Consider the following 20,541-nt stretch of genomic DNA (forward strand, 5'->3'; position numbering starts at 1 on the left):
CTCAAATAAGGAACACTCAAGTTGGAAAAGGGGTCATATTGGGGGGGTGACTGGCCACCACCTATTCCACAGTAAGCTCACCACGCCGCTCGGTATATGGCCGCGAGAACGGTTCACAGACGCATAACCTTATTTCCACATCCACCCTTTTGAATCCTCGGAAAAGATTTCTGCAGGAGGAGCGAAGGCGGACAAAGCCGTCGAACCTAAAAGCTGACAACTCGGCATCACCACCGGCCTTTCTCATCTGATAGCTTCGACCGAGACATTGCGGATGTTACGTGCATACAATTATTCGCAAGCACAGCGAGGGCTTACGCGGGCATCCCATGCATGTCACAACATCAACGATGGACATCAGCCCCCCTCGATCTGAGATCCCGACATTCCTGGCTACATTGTGGTTCGTAAATAGTTCTTGGCATTCCATCGTGGTGATTCAGGTACACGCAGTGACTGCGGGGTTCGCTGTCGAATGCCTCTCATTTCGTGAAGACTTCATTTTCTCCTGCCTGTATTGTTGGTCGGCGGCGGCACAGCCGTACTAGATCGTCGAATGGCCTGCGGTGCGCTGCTGTCTTGGCAGCCGCCGATCTGACCGGCCATCTTAAACGGGCAGCTGTCGAGGAGGCTCAGTGAGACATAGGCTTGGTAAACTGGAAGCCTAATGTTATCATCCCTCCTTTCTTTTTCCCTTTTCTATAGTGTGTGAGGAGGTGACACCTCTCGGGCGTTTGCAGAGTTTACAGAAGGATGCCGTTGCCTGCCGTGGGGTCTCCAAAATGAGGCCGAACAATGGACCCATGAGAGGCAGCCTTACATGTGATGAGGGTATCCAGGTCAGCAGTAGGGGCCATCAAGATGGGTAATTTTGAGATATAAAGGTCCTCTTCCTGTCCGGCTCTTGAGTCACATCATCAACACCAACATCTCAGCTTCTTTCACAAAACATTCCTCTAAACATGCAGCTCTTGTCCACCCTCGCCCTCTTGGGCAGCACCCTCACGGCCCTCGCCAACCCCATTCCCTCTCCTGAGCTGGTCGGCGAGCTCAACAATGACCACGACATCATGCGCAACGGCACCGTTCTCGTCTCCCGCGACATTCGCGGCTCCATCCCCATTGGCGCCCACGCCATGGAGCACCGCTTCCAGCCCGTCATCGACTTCGACAAAGACGGCTGCTACTACACCTCGGCCGTCGACCGTTCCTCCAACCTCAACCCCGGCCTCGGCACAGGCGGCTGCCCTCACCACAACTGCCGTGAGCTCAACCGGCTCGAGAACAACAACGTCTACTCCCGGATGCGGTGCAACAACGGCTGGTGCGCCATCATGTACGAGTACTACTTCGAAAAGGACCTCTGGGCCTGCGGCAGCGGCCACCGCCACGAGTGGGAGAACATCATTGTCTTTGTCCAGAACGACAGACCCCGCCGTGTCTCTGGGGCAAGACACGGAAAGCACGACCGAGCGACGAACAGCTTCCGGGTCAAGGATGACACCAGAGTCAAGATGGTCTATCACAAAGAGGGTGCTGGAACGCACAAGTGAGATTCTTTCCTTCTTCCAACCAAATCGAGAACAAACTACTGACATGAAACCAAAACAGCTTCCGCACTGCCAATGCGGGTGACGACAAGATCGAGAACCACACCGGCCAATGGTTCCTGGGCCGCCTGGTCGGCTGGAACCACTGGCCCAGCGTTGCCATGAGGAACAAGGTCCTGGACGGCAAGAACTGGAGCAAAGACGGCGGCATCCGGCCCAAGCTGGGTGATAGGGACTTTGCAGACAATTTGAAGCAGGCTGCTGGTAACTCGGTCCCCGGCTTCAACCCCAGTGTGGATGGCTAAAGTCTCTCAAGTGTCAAGCTCTCTGAGCTTGTGTTTGAGAAGAATAATAACAGGTTGGCATCACATGATGTGGGTGATGAAGTAATAGGAGATTTTGGCCGAGTTGGAAGTAGGAAGTTGGTAGTCTGGTAATGAGTTTACATTTCAAGTTGTTCTACACTTTCCAGTAGAAGTCATGAAGCTATGGCAAAAGAGCTGAGGGAGGTATCTTCATATCAGATTGTTGAGTGCAAATACAATGTCATACTTGAATACATATTAACAGGCCTCTTGAGATCATCAAGAAACCCTCCAAATTAGTCACATGGTCTAGAAAGATATTCGTAACGTGGATTGGCTGTTTTGTAAGGCCTTATCATTTCATCGCAGTCTCTAAGTTCCTGTCCACAGAGTAAATACATATCGTTCTCACCACACTTGAGCCTCCATCTATTTCCATTCTTCATGCATAAGATACCTATGTAAGCAATGATCTCATATCTGTAACACATATCTCCACAACCCCTAATAGTACAACAAGTCTTCCCTCCAGGATGGTAGGAAAAGGATGGCGACGGCAATGCTTTGTACAACTGCATGCGTAAGACGAGTCCGCCCGCTCCGATAATGAAAAGAAATGCCCAAAAGTCATGATACACCAAGTGTAGAGGTTCACCAAACGAACCGCCGCACCCCTCTTCATGCAACCAACACGCAATGCGTAATGTTTTTGCCAGCCTGCCAGCCATATAAGAATATATAACCCCCAAGATGATCTTCAAACAAAAGAACAAAACGAGATCCAACTCGAAACCATGTCACGCCGTGTAAATGTCGCCAAATATGCCTCGCTTGCTCTGACAAAAAGGAATCACCCACCATCAAGACACTGCTCGGCAATCACGCGCAAACAGTCGACGAAACACCATTGTAACCCGCCCCCGTAACCATCCCACAAGTCGCTTTCCTCCCACTCTCCCATATCCCGGCTGACGGGCTCAAGACCAGCGCAGGGATCTCTAAATGTTCCTCGTCACCTTCCACCTCGACTCTGAATCGTCCGATCTCGGTGAAGCCTAGTTTGGTGTACAAACGAAGTCCCATGGGGCTCGCAAACACAGTGGTGTATAATCCCAACCTCTGTGCCTCCTGAATCCCCCACTCTGTCAAGGCCTTGCCTGCCCCCCGACGTTGGTAGTCGGGGTGGCAAAGCAGGATCCTGAGCATGACATGTCCTCTTTTATATTTCGCATCGAAGAAGGACGCCTTGTATCGAACGCAGGCGGATTTAAAAGCGTCCATTCTGTCCTTGTGGCCGATGGTGATGGGAACGCCGAGGGAGGATGGTTGTTGGGAGGGGAGCGGCTCTGTGTAACATGGGTTGCGGTTAGGATCTTTTCTTCTTCTCCTGTGTCGTGATGTCTAAGACAACCACAATGGACATATGCACATGGGATAAGCTGAAGAAAATGACATACCCAAGCTCCCGGTGCGGGCCTGGACCCTGTGTTGCGAAGCCGGCGTATCCCAGACGGCAAAGGCAACGACCCGCATGGCCCCGGCATCGGTGGCGCTCGGCATCTCGCAGACGACCACGGTACTGGATGCTAAGTACTCGGTGCATTTCTGGCGACAGAGCAGAGCAAACTCGGATGGATAGCGATGGCGATCGGGGAACCGGTAGGGGTAGATGGGGTCCTGGCGCGATGCTGCGTTGAGGACTTCTGTCATGGCCGGGAGATCGGCCTCGGTAGCCAGGCGGAGATTGTGCTGGAGGGAAGCCATGTTGGGCGTTAATAATGATGGATTGGCGCACTGTGGGGACTACTCCGCCTGTGGGGTGAAGACATGCAGTGATGTGGGCATGAACATGATCAGTGGTATCCTAAAAGGATGGGGAGATGATGGGTAAATGTAGATGTAGGCTGTGGTATGTAATGTGGTAAGGTAGTGTTGGAGCGTGTCGAATTGGTAGGACAATGACGATGTGATGTGCAATTGGGGGGGGGAAAGGCAAAAAGGGGGGGAAGGGGGGGGGTTGAAGGCAAATGGGAAGAAAGGGATGAAGGTAGAGATGGGACAAGATGGGATTTTGGTTTCTTCAGACCGAATTTCGCACATTTCGGCAGGCTGGGTGACCTCATCTGGTGAACCGAGTGGGACTTGCCCTGCCTTGGAAACTCGAGGCTTGGCAGGCTAAGCACTGATCTGCTATGACGTAGGTCAAGCTCTTTCGTCCCGCCGCCGCTGCTTCCCCCGCGGCGGTTGGCTGTCGTCCATTGGCTGCAACGACTGCAAGCCATCAAACCCTGGGCGCATCGGATATCAGGGCCTGGACTACTGATGATCGCCATTGCATTCCTTCCAGGGTTCTCCATCCGGCCATCGGACTGCAGAAACACAAGATGTCGTGGTCCTTGACAACAATCCATCGGGTGTACAACATCGGAACATTCCCAGCACGCACAATGCACGTCAATTGATCTCGGATGTCAGGACTTGCATTATTTCGACACGAGATGATTGGCTGTCATGTGCGAGGCTCTCTTTAACCAGATGCTGACGTCCGACGATGACTCCATGGTGTTTTGGACGATCTGCTTGTCTGTGGCACATGTCAGCTGAAAAGAAATTTGGGAACTTCGATGCACGATTACGTACTGGCTCAGGGTTAAGGTGAAGCTCAGGGGTATATTCTGAGCATGTTCCAACTGCCCCATGGGACCAAGTAAACTCTGAGACACGATAACCTCGTTAGCATTCGATGCAGGTCTTGAGATGTGACCATAACATCTCACCATTGCATCTCATGAGTGACGTATATGCGCCCCTGGGAGGTGTTTGGGTCATCTGTTGAATCATGAGAAAGCTGTCTGTTTGTGTTTGTGAAGAACTGGACGGCCGATGTTGGTTGCTGGCATCTGACATGATGATCTTGGTACGAAAAAGCAAAGAGAAAAAAAAAGAAACATGCCGCGCTTGCTTCGACCTGGAATTTGCTACAGCCACACACGCCGTGATATATGCCAAAATTCCGAGTTGAGTTGCCATGGGATAGTTACCTTCGGTAGCCCGTGAAAACTACACTCCAGCTTCTCTACACGCTGCTCTGTTATCCCGTGGGATCTTGAAGCGACGTAGATTCCCAAATTGGGAAGCCGTGAACGACAAGCGCAGGGTGAAAGATGGGCACCCGTGCCGATTGGTCGGAGCCCAAATGGATATCGAATTGTAGATCATGCTCGGTGTATCCCGCAACGTGACCATTTTCAGACATCGGTTCTTTTGTCCACGTCCCTTGATTGGATGGCTATATGGGCCGATCAAGGTCCCTAGCAGGAACCATGGCATAGGGTTTGATTTATCGTCCCATATTGGTGGCAACAGCCAGCTCACTGGTAACCTCCGTCTTTGGATTCAAAGAGGGGATTTGGCTGGGCTGGATGACATCTCCACTTTGATCGTACCTTATGCTAGGTATGAAGGTGTATGTTGAGGCACCAGTGGTGACGGCAAGGCAGAATAGACCCTGAAGAGCGGCAACAGCTCCTGGGCCGGCGAAGAGCCACTCATGGCGAGGAAAGCCTGAGATGTTGTTGAAGTGAGAAAAGAAACCACGGGAGAAGGAAGAACTGACGTAGGGGTGATCGTCGAAATAAGGTGATTTTCGTGGCCAAACATAGGAGCCGTTGGCCGGTTACAGTCCGCTATGAGGGCGCAGCATCCCCTGATTGGATGTTGGGTCAATCCGATCTGGCCCAGCATGGCATAAGCCTCCCAGTCGGTACGTCACTGAGCGGTTATGAGTCCTGAAAATCCGGTAAACCAAGGAAATTTCCGTCATCAAACGTACAAGGGATGGAAAAGAGGCCATGCATCTCCTATTCTGGACTTTGTTGACAAAGTCATGTGCCGAACTCGTGATTCTCGGCCAGCCATACCGTTTCGACTTTGGGAAATCTGGATGCGTGGGGTGCCTGGAGGCTCCCGTGGGTGCTGACCCAGGATCTCATAACTCCTCTGCCTTATCCTCGCTCGAGGATGGCCGTCCAGACGGTTAAGTGTGCTTCTCGACCAACTGCTCCGTGATCTCAAAGACTCACCTCATACCTGCCCAACCACCCTCACCAAATCACCACCAACTTCAAGCTGGAGTTTCTTGGAGGTCTTATTCCCGTTATTGAATCTGCCTTTGGTGCATGCCGAGCCCAACACATCACACCTGTCGCCTCTTGCATATTATTAGTTTGCTCGCTGCCAGTTGTTCCTGAAGGTGAGTGGCGTGGATGCTATAATGATTGGCGGGAAACTAACATGGCGATTGTTCAGTGCAGGAAGGACCAGCGGGATTCTGGCGAGATATAACTGCTGGAACCGATCAATAGCTGATGTGTCTCGGATCACAGGGTGTACATTCCCAACAAAAGTCCAAGGTGAGATGAGATCCAAGCATTCCAGATAGTGGCCTGTTGCTAATCCTACCAAGATTCTGGGACCTGTTCAGCTGGATGGCATTATGATTGACTGAGGACAATGGAGGTTCGCCAAGTGTATGTGTCGGTTTGAGTCCGTCACTATTTCAGGAACTTGGGATGGTTGCTAACTGTTTTGATAGGATTCTGTACTGAACATCGCCACGCTGAGAATGCGCACCCACGGCACTGGAGGCCCCCGATCAACAAGCGTCGGTAGTCCTAATTGCCGATCGCCAGCTCCCGAAACCCGCTAAACAAACGGCCCCCAGCCCGCTAGCGAGTCTCGCCTCGGGCTGCAACACCTCAGCACGACAGGAGACAGCCCAAGTCCAGGTCTTTGAGAGAAAATCGGCTTCAACGTCGCGGCCATGTGCGACTCGATTGGCTGTGTGTGTTGGGGGGTGGTGGACGGCCGGTTTGGATTTTCTGCACCGGTTAGCACACGCTCTGCTGTTGGCTCATTCGTTGATCGGTTTCGATGGGCTATCCCGACCGGCCATGATTGGCCGCGTCCGTTACACATCCCCCGCGACCACCATTCTGGCCAGGGTCCGCGCAGGGTCCGACCTTATTATCCAGAGCCGCATCAGGATATCAACTCCCTCAACAGTCTCAACTTCCTCCTTGGATATCATCTCGCCTCGCTCCCTTCATCAGACCAGCAATCGCCCGCCCTTTTGGCCGCCCTCACCATGGACTTTTCCGGCAAGGACCTTGAGGACATCCAGCGTGTCGCCGGCCTCTTGAATCTCACTGTGGACGAGCTGCTCGAGCAGAGCCGTGCCCGCACCCAGCTGGCCGAGCCTGCCACCACACCTATCCAGCAGCAGCAGCAATCCCTCCCCCTTCATTCCTTACAGCCGCAAGCCGTGCATTCGACCTGGTACCAAGCTCACCCCCTTCAGGATGAGCATTATCGACCCCCTGTGGAGATAGACCTGGAGTCCCTCGAGTTTGAAGACGATCTTGCTCAGCTGCCACAGGAAACTTCCGTGTCACATCTCCAGGGGACCACGGTGGAGCTTCTGAACCCTCGGCGCTCAGAGTATGACTGTGACGTGGGAATTTGGGATTTCGAGATGGTTGGAGACAGCTTTGAATTTGACAACGTCCGCTATCGCCCTGGTCATGAACAGAGCTCTTCGGTCTCGGCCACCCCAATGCAGCTGGACTCGGAATCATTGAGCGACAACCTACGCGAAGAGCCTGTCATTGTGGACGACGCATCGACAGACTGGGCACTTGTGCCTTCGCCACCTGATTCGCAGTCCTCGGCCATGTCCCCTTCTTCGGGCTCGGGAGAGAAGCGTTACCCTGCTCTTGCGCCGAAAGCTTCCAGGTCAAGCTCTCACTCGGTATCAGAGGGCTCCTCACATCGTGTCCGGAAGAAGCGCAGTCCGTATGAAGGTAGCAAAAAGACCGACACACATCTCACCCGACAGGTGCATGCCTGTGTCAGATGTAGGATGCAAAGGAATAGGGCAAGTTTTTTAGTACTTCAATGTCCTTTCTCGAGAACTAACACTTTTTAGTGCATTCCCGATCCCAGCAACCCTCGCGGCCCTTGCTTGACATGCCAACAGAGAACCGTCCGCATGAGCCGGCTGCCATGTCTACGGTACATGGTAACAGACACCATACTCTTCCGGACTGGGCTCGACTACATGCCCTTTTACAGAAACCACCCCATGATAGGTCCCAACTATGGCGATTTTCACTTGGAGCGGGAATGGGTGCCAGGTCCATCCAAGTATCTCTGCTTGGGGCAGATTGGATCCATGAGCTTCAAGGTAGAGTTGAGACAGTTCGTGCCGCCCTTGAACTCGGGAGATGTGGATTTGAAAAACAGGCCCATGTATGCCGTCCCCTGGGCCGTGGCCGACCCGGAAGCTGTGGTGCAATCAATCCACGAATACATTGATCGCGGCATCACACGCTACATGGACGCCTATCTTGACGACTCGGATGACCTTGTCTGGGGAATCTTTCAGGCTGCCTACCGGGCATCCATCTTCCCTGTCCCGGTATGTTGTTGTTGGCTGTATATCGGTTCGTCTTGTTACTAATATGAATGCCCTTGACCAGAATGAAATGCTTCGGAAGACGCTCAAGCTGTGGGTGGCTTGTCGATTTGTCGAGTCCAAGTGGCGGTGCTGGGCTGCGGCTGGATGGGCCGACGATGACATCAAGGCGTCGAATCCTCAGGACCCCTTTTACAAAGACATCGATTCCCTGCCTCCGTATCTAGACTACCAGGTGGCATCCATCATCATCCACCGCATCCTCAGTCCTCTCCGAAAAGACGTGCTGCGTGAACTGCAAGCGACGTTCAACGTCCACAGCCCCAATGATTGGTTCATCAGCTTCCTGGCTTCGTTCATCTTGCTGCAAAACTACGAAATGCAGATGCTCTTCCAGCAGCAGTTTGCGTCCAGAAGGAAAGCCAGGGTAAGTCACATCTCCCGGGCCCGGGGAGCCGCGCTTTGCTCCGATGAATGCGCTAACCCGCCTGGCTGCTTTGACAGGTAAAGTACCTCGACATGCCACTCGTCAGGGCCACAAATTCGGGGGCGAAGACGATTCTGGCTCACTTCCACTACTGCTACAAAGGCCAGCAGCTGTTCACAGAGGGATTTAACTGGAACGCCCCGCGAGTGCGTCGGATGGCGCGCCTGGATAAGGAACAAACCGATTTTATGGCGCAGTGCCGCGACATTGTGGTCAAGAAGGGTAAGACAAGCCCTCAGCTGGTGTTCTGTGTACAGCACTGACAATGACCAGGCCCCGTCTTTGAAGCCATCAACCACACGGACGAGTATCACAAGAAGTATTGGTATACGAGCCAGCTCTTCGACCCAGATTGGACGCCTCGCGATACGCTGGAACATGCCCCGCCGGCCGAGATGGAGGCTTGAAAGTGGCCTGATTTCTGCCCATGCTTGTCTCGTTTTGGTAATCTGGATGACCTGGTTGTGTGGCCAGCAGGGTGTGAGCTGAACGAGAGCCCCTCACTTGACAGCTCGGGTCGAGTTCGAGACCAACGGGAAGCCAACGGGTCGATTAGCACACGAAATGTAGACTCCGCCAATAAGCAGCCCCGCTCTTATCACCTGCAGTGTGCTCGTGCGAAGAGGAGGGGGGGCGTCGTCCTAAATCCGGCATGGGCTATTGGGTAGGCGTGCAGTCGACCCCTCCTGCTGTCTTACCTTACCCGACATAGAAGACCCTCATTTTGCGGAGTTGCGACTTTCTCGGAATCTTGAGCCGCATCACATCGTGTTACCAATTCGCACGGCTTCGTGCACCCACCTCTTTTGCAAGACGCGCTGTAGAAGCCTATATAGATGGCTTAGGGGCTGCTGGATGTCCTTTTTCCTTCCAGAGCATCACCAGCAACAGCCTCGACTCATTCGTTATTATTTCCACAACATTCACAATGGGCGCCGAAACCATCCTCTCACATACCGAGCATATCCCCGCCTGGGGTGATTTGACGCTGACTCTGAAGGGTGAGCTGGCCCATGCAACCAAAACACCCAAGCTGCCAGACGAGATCAGCGGCCCCCTTGCCTGGAACCCTTCAACCTTTGAGTCTGACGCCGACTACACTATCACCCTCGACGACAGGGAGACTAAGGAGGTCAGGTCTGCCCTCTCCCACTTCAACGGTACGTCGTGTTATGCCTCCTGCCTTGTAGCTGGTTCTAGCTAACAAAAAGAAGACCTCGACCTTTCTGGAAGCGAGGTTTCTACCACCACTTTCCCGCTTCCCACTCTCGGCCCAAAGCTTAGGCAGGCTGCTGAGGATGTTCACAACGGAAAAGGCTTTGTTGTTGTCCGAGGTATCCGGGATATGCAGCCCGGCGAGTTCTCACCTGAGGACAAGATCATCATCTTCCTTGGGATTTCGAGCTACATTGCCGGTGCTCGGGGGAGGCAGGATGAGAACGGCAACATGCTGTGTAAGTTGAGTGTTTCTGAGTTTAGTGCCGCGTAACTAACGAGAGACAAGCGCATATTCGCAATGCCAAGCTGTCAAAGACACCACAGTCCCAGCGCCCAACCAGATACTCATCTCGTGCTTCTGTAGGTCACGCCAGGCCATCTGTCGAAGCTGCTGGCCGCTGACCTGTTCTGATCTAGACATTCCACACCGACACATTCTGTGACATTCTTGCTCTCCAGTCGCGCAGTAATGCCATGGAGGGCGGAGCCACCCTTGTCTCGTCCACCTGGACCGTCTATAACAAGCTCCAAAAGGAGCATCCAAAACTCTGCGAGCTCCTTGCGCAGCCCATCTGGCCTTTTGACAGCCGGGGAAGCTTCTTCCCCTGCAGCACTCGACCTCTGCTGTATCATCACGACGGAAAGGTTATGATGAACTTTGCTCGCGAACCCCTGCTGGGTCTGGAGGATGTCAAGCGCAAGGCGGGTCTTCCTGTACTCTCACAGGAGCAAAAGAATGCCCTGGAAATTGTGGAGAGGCTCGCAACCGAGGGCCAGATAAGCATTAACACTGAGCCTGGTGACCTGCTCTTCATCAACAACCACGGGGTTCTCCACTCACGAGAAGAATTCACCGACGCTGTCGAGAACCCTCGCTATCTCGTCAGAATGTGGCTCAAGAACGAGGAGCTCGCTTGGGATCTCCCTGAGGACCTCCAGTACGGCAACTCACGAATTTATGACCGGGACAATGGTCTCGGCGAAAGGTGGAATCTGGCGGACACTCCCCGTATTGAATTCGCCGTGGCTGAGCGGCTTACCTCTTGAGCCGCATCTATCTAATGGGTAATGATTGTGATGACTGAGACAAAGGGCAAAAAACAGGCGTTGGGGACACGGAGTTGAAGCGTAGGAGGCTTGACAAAAGCCACACTTGTTTTTGGTTTGGGTTCTTTTTTTTACGCATTTTTAATTTTTTGGAGCCAAAGTTTTTTCACTTTTGGCAGGTGGTTTTCTTGGCATTCAGGGGTTTGCACGCAGCTTTGGTTTCCGAGACATTGAGCAGAATCACAATCGATTATTTTACTTTTTTGGACAGCGCCTCCCAATCGGGAAAACGACTCGGGGGCCTGGTCTTTCTTTTGGGAATTTTCGTTGGCACCAAGAGGCAGAAAAACAGATAGCGGGCTTTAGGGCAGACCCCCCGCCATTCAATGTGGATGCAAAGCCACTTGCTGGATCACGACGCTATGGAAGGCTTGCCAACAAATCTGGCGGCTACACCTAGAGGTAGCCAGCAAAGCAAAAATCACTAATCGACAAATCACAGAGAATCCAGATAATCGCACACAGTGCGGCGTTAGTACATAATGTTCTATCCGGAGAGGGATAGCGAAGGGTGTTTGGACGGCGAGAGGTGTGAATGGGACTCGGTGATCTAGCCCTATGCAAACCCAAGGAGAGGGGGCATGGACTTCTGCAACCCTGTCATCTGCAGCAAGGGACCAATATTTGCGGCTGTTATACCTGTTTTCTCCCACACTGTCTCATCTCATGTGCCCAAAAAGGACAGGAACTTGTGAGCGTGTGGAGAAAATGCCCGTGATTTGACAGGCTGACTGCAGAACCTAGGAAGAGGAGGGGCGTGTACATGAAGGGTGCTCTCGTTTCCTCATCGGACCGCTGCTGATGAGCGGGAGCCGGCCAGTGAGAGGACGGTCCGGTCCCGAGGGCGGGCAGGACTGGCTGCGGGTGTTGTGGAAGGGTAGGTGGAGCAAGCCATCTCACATGTGGGCGTGGTTCGTGGGCTTGCATTGTTGTGTCCCCCGATTTTGGGGTCTTGGGGTCTCATTTTCTTGGATGATGGTGGGGGAGTGTCTTGGTGGCCGGGTTTGCTCGGCATTTGTGAGTTAATATTCGGGAGTTGGGGGCGGATAGAAGTTTGGATTATAGTCGGGTACGATTGTAGTTCTCAGGGTCCTCCCACTATGTTGATCGTGCTGGTTTCCCGTCCACGCCGTCGTACATGGCTGTTTACCACGAGACTGGTTGCTTGGCACTAGCGTAGGGCTGGTGACCGGTTCGACAGAGGTATGTATGAGCGATGCGGCATATTCCTTCTCCGAGATGGAAATGATAAACCGGGGATCGACCGGTTGCCTGCCGAGGCCGGTAAGATGCGGGGCAGTTAGGGTGCTTACTCACTATTAGTCAGTCCAAGTACAGTGGGGTCCCACGAGGGCGTCATTGAAAAGTTTGTCAAAGTTTGAGGATATAGTGATGATGCGGTCCCTTAGTTTTGCAACGAGACATGGTATCACAGGACTGCCGGAGTGGTGGAAATCTCATGATCTTGGCGTTACATGCACAAACATGTGAGTGAGCTTGTCTTCTGGGCCTGGCTGGTGTTACAGTTGCGCGTTTCGGAGTTAAAGACCAGATAACATTTGTGAAAAGTGAAAAGTGAAAGATGATGAGGCCCCGCCCAAGGCTTGACTGCCTACTTAAAACGAGAGAGTGGGAGCCTGGCATACAATGGATTTGTTTGCATTCGACAGCATCATTGACCGGTCACTACCATCGCAGGAGAAAGCATGGAACTCTCAAGCACCGTTGTCGCCGACGTTCTGACCCCTCTGGCAGTTTACCAACTGCAGAAGCCAGTTGAGCAACACTCTAAATCACCAGAGAAAGAAGATACCGCTAGAGGCCAAAACCTAGCTTGGAACCGAGACGACTTGATTCGCAGTCTTACGCCCTCAGTCGACCCAAAATGGAGAATCGATGGAGTTGATACCGACGGCAGACGCTTCTTCGCCTTGCCCCTATTTGCCATAGACAAGCAGCCAGTCCGAATCGATGTTTGGCTCCCACCTTTTGAGGAGTACCCCCTCGAACTTCGAAGCAACTTGAAGCCCGAGGAGGCCATATACACCCCCAGAGACCAACTTCTTTCGCTTCCCATCTCAAAGTTTCTGCTCAAGACTCTCGAAGAGTGGTCACCTACCGTACCGGGCTTTGAGCGAGACTATCTGGCGGCTCCTTTTGGCTCCCGCATCATCATCGCTGACATCGCCGCCTCCACCCGAGACATGACTATTTACCTGCTGCCTGATTACGACATTGAGCAGAACATGTGCAGCGTCGACCAGCTCAAGAAGGCCTGGTGTAACAAGGTGAACGAGGAGGATTGGCCCCCTACCATCGATGTGAGTGAGCTCAGCTTCAAGAAGCAGATTCACGAAGCAATCAGTCTTGTCACCTTGCCAGGACAATTGGGCGACCGGCTGGTTGTGCTCAAATCGTTGCTGAGAGACCAGCGATACATGTACAACGAGATCAAGACCCTTCTATCGCTCGGACCTCATGCCAACTTGGTGCCGAGGCCGCTTTTTCTCGTGACGAAGAAGGCAAAGTTTGGCGGCAAGAGGGGGGTTGCAGGCTTCGTGATGGAGTATTTTGAGGGCGGATCCCTCAAGGACTTGCTGCTTAGGAGCAAGGCTGAGGGAGCCGAGTTGGACATGCGGCAAAAACTCCGGTTTGCGAGGCAGTTGACAGAGGTCTTGATTCATGTCAATCAGCACCGATTCGGGTTCTATCCGGATTTGAAGCCGGACAATCTCGTCATTCGCTCCGACGGCAAGACAGAAGAGGTCATGGACCTGGTGTTGCTGGATTTGGAACAGCGAGGGGGTTGGTTTTCGTGGAGCCCCCCTGAGGTGCTGTACATTGAGTATATGGAGATTCTTGCCACATGGCTTGACTATGAACACGGTCAACAGAAGCAACGGGCTACCGAGAGGTTGCAGAACTGCCTTGGTAGCTGGGAGGCCACTAGCCAGTCAACGAGGTACAAGGACCAGGATGGTGGGTTTAGCTTTGCTTGGAAGGCCCTGTTGCAGGAAAGGCTGGAGACAAACAGCAAGAGGTTGGAAAGAGCACAAGTGTTTATGCTGGGGAAATTGTTGTGGTGTCTGTTCGAAGGTGAGGCGAGACTGAGGTGTGGCATTGACCACGAAATTCTCCAGGAAAATGATGCACAAGATGCCATTGGGTTTCCGCACTTCGACAATACACCCAAACATGTGCAGGACATGATCAGGGAATGCACAAGGGGGGCCCCAGAATGGGAGGTCGATGAGAAGAGAGGACGAAAGACTGGGTTGACCCTGAAGGGTGGTAAGTTGGTACAGACCAAAAGCATCAGTGTCGATGAAGTCACAGATACTGCGACAAGAAAAATCGCTAGAGCTTTCTGGGAACGAGAGCTGGAGCAAGCCAATGCTTTCATGGATGAGTTGCTCTCGTGCGAGCGACCGGGTATCGATGCGACAGGCTGCATCCTCCCCGAGGCAAAACGTCGGCCACTGCTTGCAGACATACTTTCGAGATTGGTCGAGTTTGAGAAAGTGTGTTTGTGACGAGTTATTTGCTTTTGAGCTGGAGCGAGTGGGGCAGATTCAGAGGTAAAGGGGTTTTCAGATTGGTGTAGGCCAGCGCAGGATTAGGTATTTCTTGAGTTCAAATCGGCTGAATATAGTTTTGCCTGCAGTATCATAAACAATAACTCGGCAATATGCGACGTGTCATTCCATCTTGATGCTTGATTACGAAGGTTTGTCTGATGGCTTCCCATCGCGATTAATTACCCCAGTAGACGCTGGTCACGTTCGCTGCCCAAGCTTGCCCTGGAGCTGTAGCACATCGAGTTCTCCCCGATGTTGTTGAGCAAGTCAAGCTAGGAACCGTTGTCCTGAGATCGCCCGTAAAGGAAACCCTGCCTTTTGTCAGCATCAATCTTGTAAACAAGCGCATCAAGACACTCACGGTCGACTAGCGTCCAGGTCACTACACTTCCAATCCGCACTGAGGGATAGACTCTGCGTGGCGGCATCATACCGGAACGCACAAGCCGTGGGTGTCAGACTCTGCTCTCCAACACTCTCCAAAACGCAAGGATACCATGCGGTTGACCCGCCCTCTGTGACAGACACCGAAACGCCGGATCTGAAAAAAGTAGACGGGTAGCCCGTGAACGCGGCTCCAGTGTTGAGCTCAACGCCGAACCTGATGCTTCCCAGGCTCGATCCTGACGCTACTATTGTTTCAAAGTCGGAGAATCTATATGATGGAGCGACAACTGATGAGATTGTGCAACTTGGGGCTGTGGGGAGAGGGTCACCAAGAGAAAATGGCGGGATTGGCTTTTCAGAAATCAGGCGGCCGGTAAACGTGGCTGGGTCACCAGCGCAATAGGTTGTCGTCTCTCCGACAGCGGAACATTCGAGTGGGAGCCGGGCAGTGCCAACACCAAAGATCTCAATGCTGTACGAAGCGTCAGCAAAGTTCAACACCCACACAGAGGAAAGCTTACGGCTGGGCAGGGTTCGCGTCATCACAGAACCACGTCTCGTTGACTGACAGGACAAAGGAGCCAGGACTAAATGTGAGGACAGTGTTGATGTTGTATTTTGGCGCTCTGGGCCGTCCAGTAGACTGAGCTGAACACTGCATAGTCGCAGGGGCAGTGCCGGTTAATGTCCCGAAGCAAGATGCACGGTAGTCGGTGATGGTATTTCTCAGTTGGATGAAGGCGTTTCCTCCTTCAATCCTTCCGGACACGTTCCGGAGATTCAGCTGAGTGGAAAAGATCTCCCACGACGGTGTTCGTGACCCGGCCGCGCAACCTTCCTTGTCGTGACCAGAAGGCCCAGGAACTGCTGATGGGCTCAGCGGGAAGGGGGAGCTGAGGACAGACTTGATCAAGAGGGGATCGGTGGACGAGGGGGCGCAAGCGTCGGTATTGCAGGTAATTGGCAGGGAACCCTCTCCTTGGGCAGCAAAGTTGAGCCTATACAACAACAGTGTCAGGACTGATCAGAAATACCAAGTGAGAGATGACGAACGGTCTTGAGGGAGTAAGATCATTGCACACCCATGTCTCGTTTATTCGCACTCGAGCTACAGCCGCCTCCAGCTGCACCGAAGCAATCAAACGAGAGCTGTCACTAGTGCAAGCTTGCCATGTTGAAGTGTTTCTTGAAACCTGACAACTCAGTTGAGCTGATGTGTTGGTGGCTCGGTTGAGTGCCTGAAATCGCACAGTCGTTCCGCTGGAATCGAAATCTTCAATGAGCCAACTGGAGACTGTGAACGAGTTTGTCGTGCAGCCAGCGGTGAGTTGAGCAATGACCAGAATATTTGGGATTGCTGGTGACAAGAGAGCGGCTAGGGCCGCAATGGAGACGATGGACGGCGCCATCTTGATATACGGGCAGTTTGCACCGACGTTCCAGAGTCCAAGTTAGACAGCTCTGTTTACATCACAAACATACTGGGAGTTCCGGTCATTTTATTATCTGCGTTGGAGAAGTGGTATCTGGACCCCCGCAGTTCTGGCCAAGAGTGGCGTTTATTGGGTTTAGATGAATATATTCCGGCTCAATCACCGTACCTGACGACAAGACCGGTAAATAACATGACGGCTGATATGCACACGCGAGAAGCGCTGTACAACCCGGATATTGGAAGATGTTGTCTCGGCTCAACAGCCTCAGCCGCCTTTCCACGTGGGATGGAATTACTTATATGTAGAACATGGAGGGATAATATCCTGGTTCTGATGACCCGGCTGGTGAGGAACAAGTCCTGGATTCATGTTGCAGGAGGATTGTGATGGTAACGCCAAGATACAGCTGTGATCAATATCTAGATTCCCCCCAAAACCCAAGGCTACCTAGATGACAGCTCCACCATATGTTGCTGCTGCAGGCCGCAAGTATCAGTCGTCTGCGATGGGGTTCAGCGGTAATATCGACGGCGGCGGAAAGAAGGCCGCAGTCCTCCACAATTACGGGCTACCCATCCTTTGAGGATTTGGCTGTACATTAATTTTGGCTAGTCTCAAACAGCCCGAAGCAATGCGTTCAGATAACGCTTTCGACCACCGAGATACTGCGCAATCCGGAAATAAGATAGGTCTCATATACCTCCATTCCGTAATCAATTCCGAAGTTATTTCCTCACACTCCAGGTCCTAGGTAAACTCAACGCACTGTCATAATGGAAGGGAGCTGACAGGGCCAAACCCTCCGCAATGAAAGTCAGTCAACTAGAATGTCGGCTTTGCTTTCAACATAAGAAAGACTCGACACCAACGCCGAGGCAATGTCTTTCCTGCCTACAGTACCCTAGTTAACTTAAATAAAGTCACCCGTCCATTATCACTCCCTTGGTAGGCATGTCTTCGCCGCAGAGACACCTATATTCCGCCAGACGCGTGTCATTCAACCGCTGGTTATTAACACTTGTGGAGTTTACTCAAGCTTGAATGCACCCTCGACAACCCTCTTATGGTAGTAGTCTGTGTAGCTAGTCCCATTCGGAGCGTGATGGCGATATGAAAAGGCATGCCACATCTCCCCCGCAGCGGCAAGCGCCTCCACCATGTGAAACCACCATTCCATGGTGGGAGATAGTTGGCCTCCTTGAGATCGAATGTACTCTTCCTTGAGCTGCTGGTACCTTTGACCCTCCTCGATTGCCTTCGACCTCAGGACTTCTTTGGCCTCCTCGACAGACATTCCGTTCCACTTCTGGAGCAGGACAATCGCATTGACCAGCCTTGCGCCATTTGTTTGATGCGCAAGCAACTCCTTCTCCCAAGAGAGGACATCATGACCGCAAACTTTCTCAACCTTCAGTGGCTCAAACACATGGTCGACAGACTTCCTCTCTTCCGCCGAAATGCGAATACCACTTCCGAAAATGGCACATTCAAACATGAAACCGATTCAACGTCAGCACCCCAAAACTGCTTACTACTGCGCCCGGAATTCTTACTTCCATCCAAGATCGCGGATACGCGCCTGGGCATATGGTTCGAGAGTTTGATAAGTATCAAAATGACTCGACACCGCAGTTTCCGCCTTCCTCCAAGAGTTGAACAAAGAGATAACCACAGGTCCCTGGACCGGATCGAGCTCGGTCAGGCGAGTAGCAACCTTGGAGAAAGCCTCTTTAAACTTGGCGCTTATTTCCTCGCGATCGCCAAGGACACGACGGCCTTCGATGTTATCATACTCGCTGTCGAACTACGAAAGATTAGCACCCCCGTACAAAGCTAACAACACTGTACTATACCTCGCTAGAGGGAGGAAGCTCGCAATCGGGACCCAACATATTAATATGCTTTTCTTCGCTGGGCAGGCTCGTCTATCTTACCGTCATAAAACATGGCGATCTCATTCAGATAGGAGAGGAGCCACAGCTTCTCCGGGGGCGCATCACAGTATGCCATTGACTGAAAGCTTCCATATGGAGTAAGTCCGCCCTTGACAATACCAATGTTGTCCTTCCCCACAAAGTCGAGGTGAAACTGGATGCAGGCGTCATCTGCAACCTGGGCATGGATACTTTTCCTGCGCGGCACCGACAAGAAGTAATTGGGACAGTTCTACCAAATATTGGAACCTATCAGTTATTCTCCGATAGATTGTAGTACAATCCGTTGAAAAGCACACCAAAAAAAAACGCCCCACTTTAGAAATAGGGGGTAGAATCCGTTAAAGAATTTAGTTATACGATCCGATAATATTTTTCCCAATAAAATAGAAAATAAATATATTATTAGAATCGCCGGAATAACTTGTACAGAATAGTATAGAGTGCACTATTATACAAGCAATGCGGAATTATATATACTAGATGTTAAAATACAGCTTTTGTTTGTGGATTTTACAGTGTATCTGAGCCCTGTATATTACAGGGCCTCAGAGGCAATACGATGGCTTGAATCAGCAGTGTTTAGGGACTGCGGTTGCCGGAGCGGAGGCTCGGCCTCCGGAAGCAATCCGAGGTCCCGGAAGGCCGAGCGCTAAGGCCGGTGCCCTGCAGTGGTCAAACGGTAGCGGCAACGTAGCCTGCAGTGGTCAAACGGTAGCAGCAACGTGGCCTGCAGTGGTCAAACGGTAGCGGCAACGTGGCCTGTAACCTTATATTTGGATAGCGCACTTAGCGGGCGTTCGGGCCCGGGAAACGCGCGTTCAGGCCCGGGAACGGAATCACCCTCGGGGAGCAAGTAATAGGCCGATGGCCTATAAGACCTCTGCCTCACACCCTATCCACTGTGGTATTTTTTAGTCTACAAGGTTCAATCAATATACTGGTTCACCACACTCATCAGTGCCTCACAAGCCTATGTTACAGTGATTCTCTTCTATATATTACAGGGCGCCGCCCCTGTAATCCTCCTTCCTTCAGTGCCACGGCAACTGTCGAATGCTGCAGTCAAAGTCTTCTTCGCTCTTAGTGTACTGCGCCGATAGCTATTTGAGCCTATATTTACAGGCCTCAATAGCACCTACTTAAACACTAGATATAAAGTTAAGTGTAAAGGTTAATGTAAATATATTAGTAATACGCGTAGATAGTAAAGTGACGTTAACTAATATAATAGTAAGTTGTACGATCCGATAATAATTTTCCTATTAAAATAAAATATAGAGGTATTATTATAATTATTTAAATAACTTATATAGAATAGTATTAGTTTAGAGTACGGCTATAAGCTTAAAGGTTTAAGTAAAGAGGTGGAGCTCTCGGAGGATTCGGTGGTTTAGGGGTTATATATATAAGCGGTTTGCTTCGCGCATTCCATTTTAGACAGGATATCGACTTTTATTTCTTTATATTTTTATGCTTTACACGCGTATAGGTAATTCTGGCCCTCTAATTAGGCCGATTAGGTGTTTATTATGTGATTTGCGAGCCCATAAAGCCTTTTCTTTATCCTACGTAGAGTGCGGCCTGCGAGCGAGCCACTATCACGGAGGTGTGTCTATTTAGAGGCCCTATTAAGGGTATATTTGTGGTATTGTAATTAGTTTATATATTTTCTTACCATTTCAATATAATTAAAGATTAATTACTATATAAATATAAACAAACGTAACTACTAACTATATTATATAATAAACTTAAAAATTAAAAGTATTATATATATATATATATATTAATAAATATAAGAATTATTTATATTAAGCGTTAAATATATATATATAAATCAATAAACGTAAAAACTAACCGTTATCACTATTTTTTATATAAAAATATTATTTATTAAAAACTAATATATAAAATTTAAAAGCCACCCGAACCGCTATAAATATATTAGAAATAGTAAAACAACTAACCGCTACTAGTAATTATAAAGGAAAACGAGCCGTTATATACGTATATAACAAGATATAAAGAAAAGTGAAGAGAAGTAAAGACCAACCGCTACTG

The 20,541-nt window shown here is 51.2% G+C and overlaps 6 protein-coding genes across 6 annotated transcripts; 4 read left to right on the forward strand and 2 right to left on the reverse strand.

The window, feature by feature from the left end:
* Nucleotides 1-98: 98 nt before the first annotated feature.
* On the forward strand, nucleotides 99-2,041 carry QC764_310530 (uncharacterized protein). Its single transcript, XM_062946167.1, has 2 exons — nucleotides 99-1,549; nucleotides 1,612-2,041. Exons 1-2 carry the CDS (start codon nucleotides 963-965, stop codon nucleotides 1,853-1,855), a joined length of 831 nt encoding a protein of 276 aa, XP_062802335.1. The 5' UTR covers nucleotides 99-962; the 3' UTR covers nucleotides 1,856-2,041.
* A 134-nt stretch (nucleotides 2,042-2,175) lies between these two features.
* Nucleotides 2,176-6,552, reverse strand: QC764_310520 (uncharacterized protein). The gene is made up of 7 exons (XM_062946166.1): nucleotides 6,149-6,552; nucleotides 5,938-6,088; nucleotides 4,897-5,587; nucleotides 4,633-4,684; nucleotides 4,496-4,569; nucleotides 3,313-4,439; nucleotides 2,176-3,201 (listed from the first exon to the last, which is right to left on the reverse strand). Exons 6-7 carry the CDS (start codon nucleotides 3,617-3,619, stop codon nucleotides 2,735-2,737), a joined length of 774 nt encoding a protein of 257 aa, XP_062802336.1. The 5' UTR covers nucleotides 3,620-4,439; nucleotides 4,496-4,569; nucleotides 4,633-4,684; nucleotides 4,897-5,587; nucleotides 5,938-6,088; nucleotides 6,149-6,552; the 3' UTR covers nucleotides 2,176-2,734.
* QC764_310510 (uncharacterized protein) lies at nucleotides 5,690-9,224 on the forward strand (the record flags this gene model as incomplete). Its single annotated transcript, XM_062946165.1, is given in 9 exon segments — nucleotides 5,690-6,107; nucleotides 6,241-6,267; nucleotides 6,321-6,333; nucleotides 6,342-6,384; nucleotides 6,450-7,790; nucleotides 7,842-8,333; nucleotides 8,395-8,757; nucleotides 8,841-9,039; nucleotides 9,091-9,224. Coding segments are annotated over 5 exon segments (2,301 nt in total). The 5' UTR covers nucleotides 5,690-6,107; nucleotides 6,241-6,267; nucleotides 6,321-6,333; nucleotides 6,342-6,384; nucleotides 6,450-6,677.
* Nucleotides 9,225-9,745: 521 nt separating this feature from the next.
* QC764_310500 (uncharacterized protein) lies at nucleotides 9,746-11,357 on the forward strand (the record flags this gene model as incomplete). Its single annotated transcript, XM_062946164.1, has 4 exons — nucleotides 9,746-9,977; nucleotides 10,032-10,271; nucleotides 10,322-10,395; nucleotides 10,453-11,357. 4 exons carry the CDS (start codon nucleotides 9,746-9,748, stop codon nucleotides 11,080-11,082), a joined length of 1,176 nt encoding a protein of 391 aa, XP_062802338.1. The 3' UTR covers nucleotides 11,083-11,357.
* Nucleotides 11,358-12,537: 1,180 nt separating this feature from the next.
* Nucleotides 12,538-14,724, forward strand: QC764_310490 (uncharacterized protein; the record flags this gene model as incomplete). Its single annotated transcript, XM_062946163.1, is given in 3 exon segments — nucleotides 12,538-12,629; nucleotides 12,848-14,648; nucleotides 14,665-14,724. 3 exon segments carry the CDS (start codon nucleotides 12,538-12,540, stop codon nucleotides 14,722-14,724), a joined length of 1,953 nt encoding a protein of 650 aa, XP_062802339.1.
* Nucleotides 14,725-14,807: 83 nt separating this feature from the next.
* QC764_310480 (uncharacterized protein) lies at nucleotides 14,808-16,647 on the reverse strand. Its single transcript, XM_062946162.1, has 4 exons — nucleotides 16,161-16,647; nucleotides 15,629-16,105; nucleotides 15,082-15,579; nucleotides 14,808-15,031 (listed from the first exon to the last, which is right to left on the reverse strand). Exons 1-4 carry the CDS (start codon nucleotides 16,514-16,516, stop codon nucleotides 14,896-14,898), a joined length of 1,467 nt encoding a protein of 488 aa, XP_062802340.1. The 5' UTR covers nucleotides 16,517-16,647; the 3' UTR covers nucleotides 14,808-14,895.
* Between the last annotated feature and the right edge of the window lie 3,894 nt (nucleotides 16,648-20,541).

Source organism: Podospora pseudoanserina, chromosome 3 (genome assembly GCF_035222485.1).
Source record: "Podospora pseudoanserina strain CBS 124.78 chromosome 3, whole genome shotgun sequence".
NCBI classification, from domain to species: domain Eukaryota; kingdom Fungi; phylum Ascomycota; class Sordariomycetes; order Sordariales; family Podosporaceae; genus Podospora; species Podospora pseudoanserina.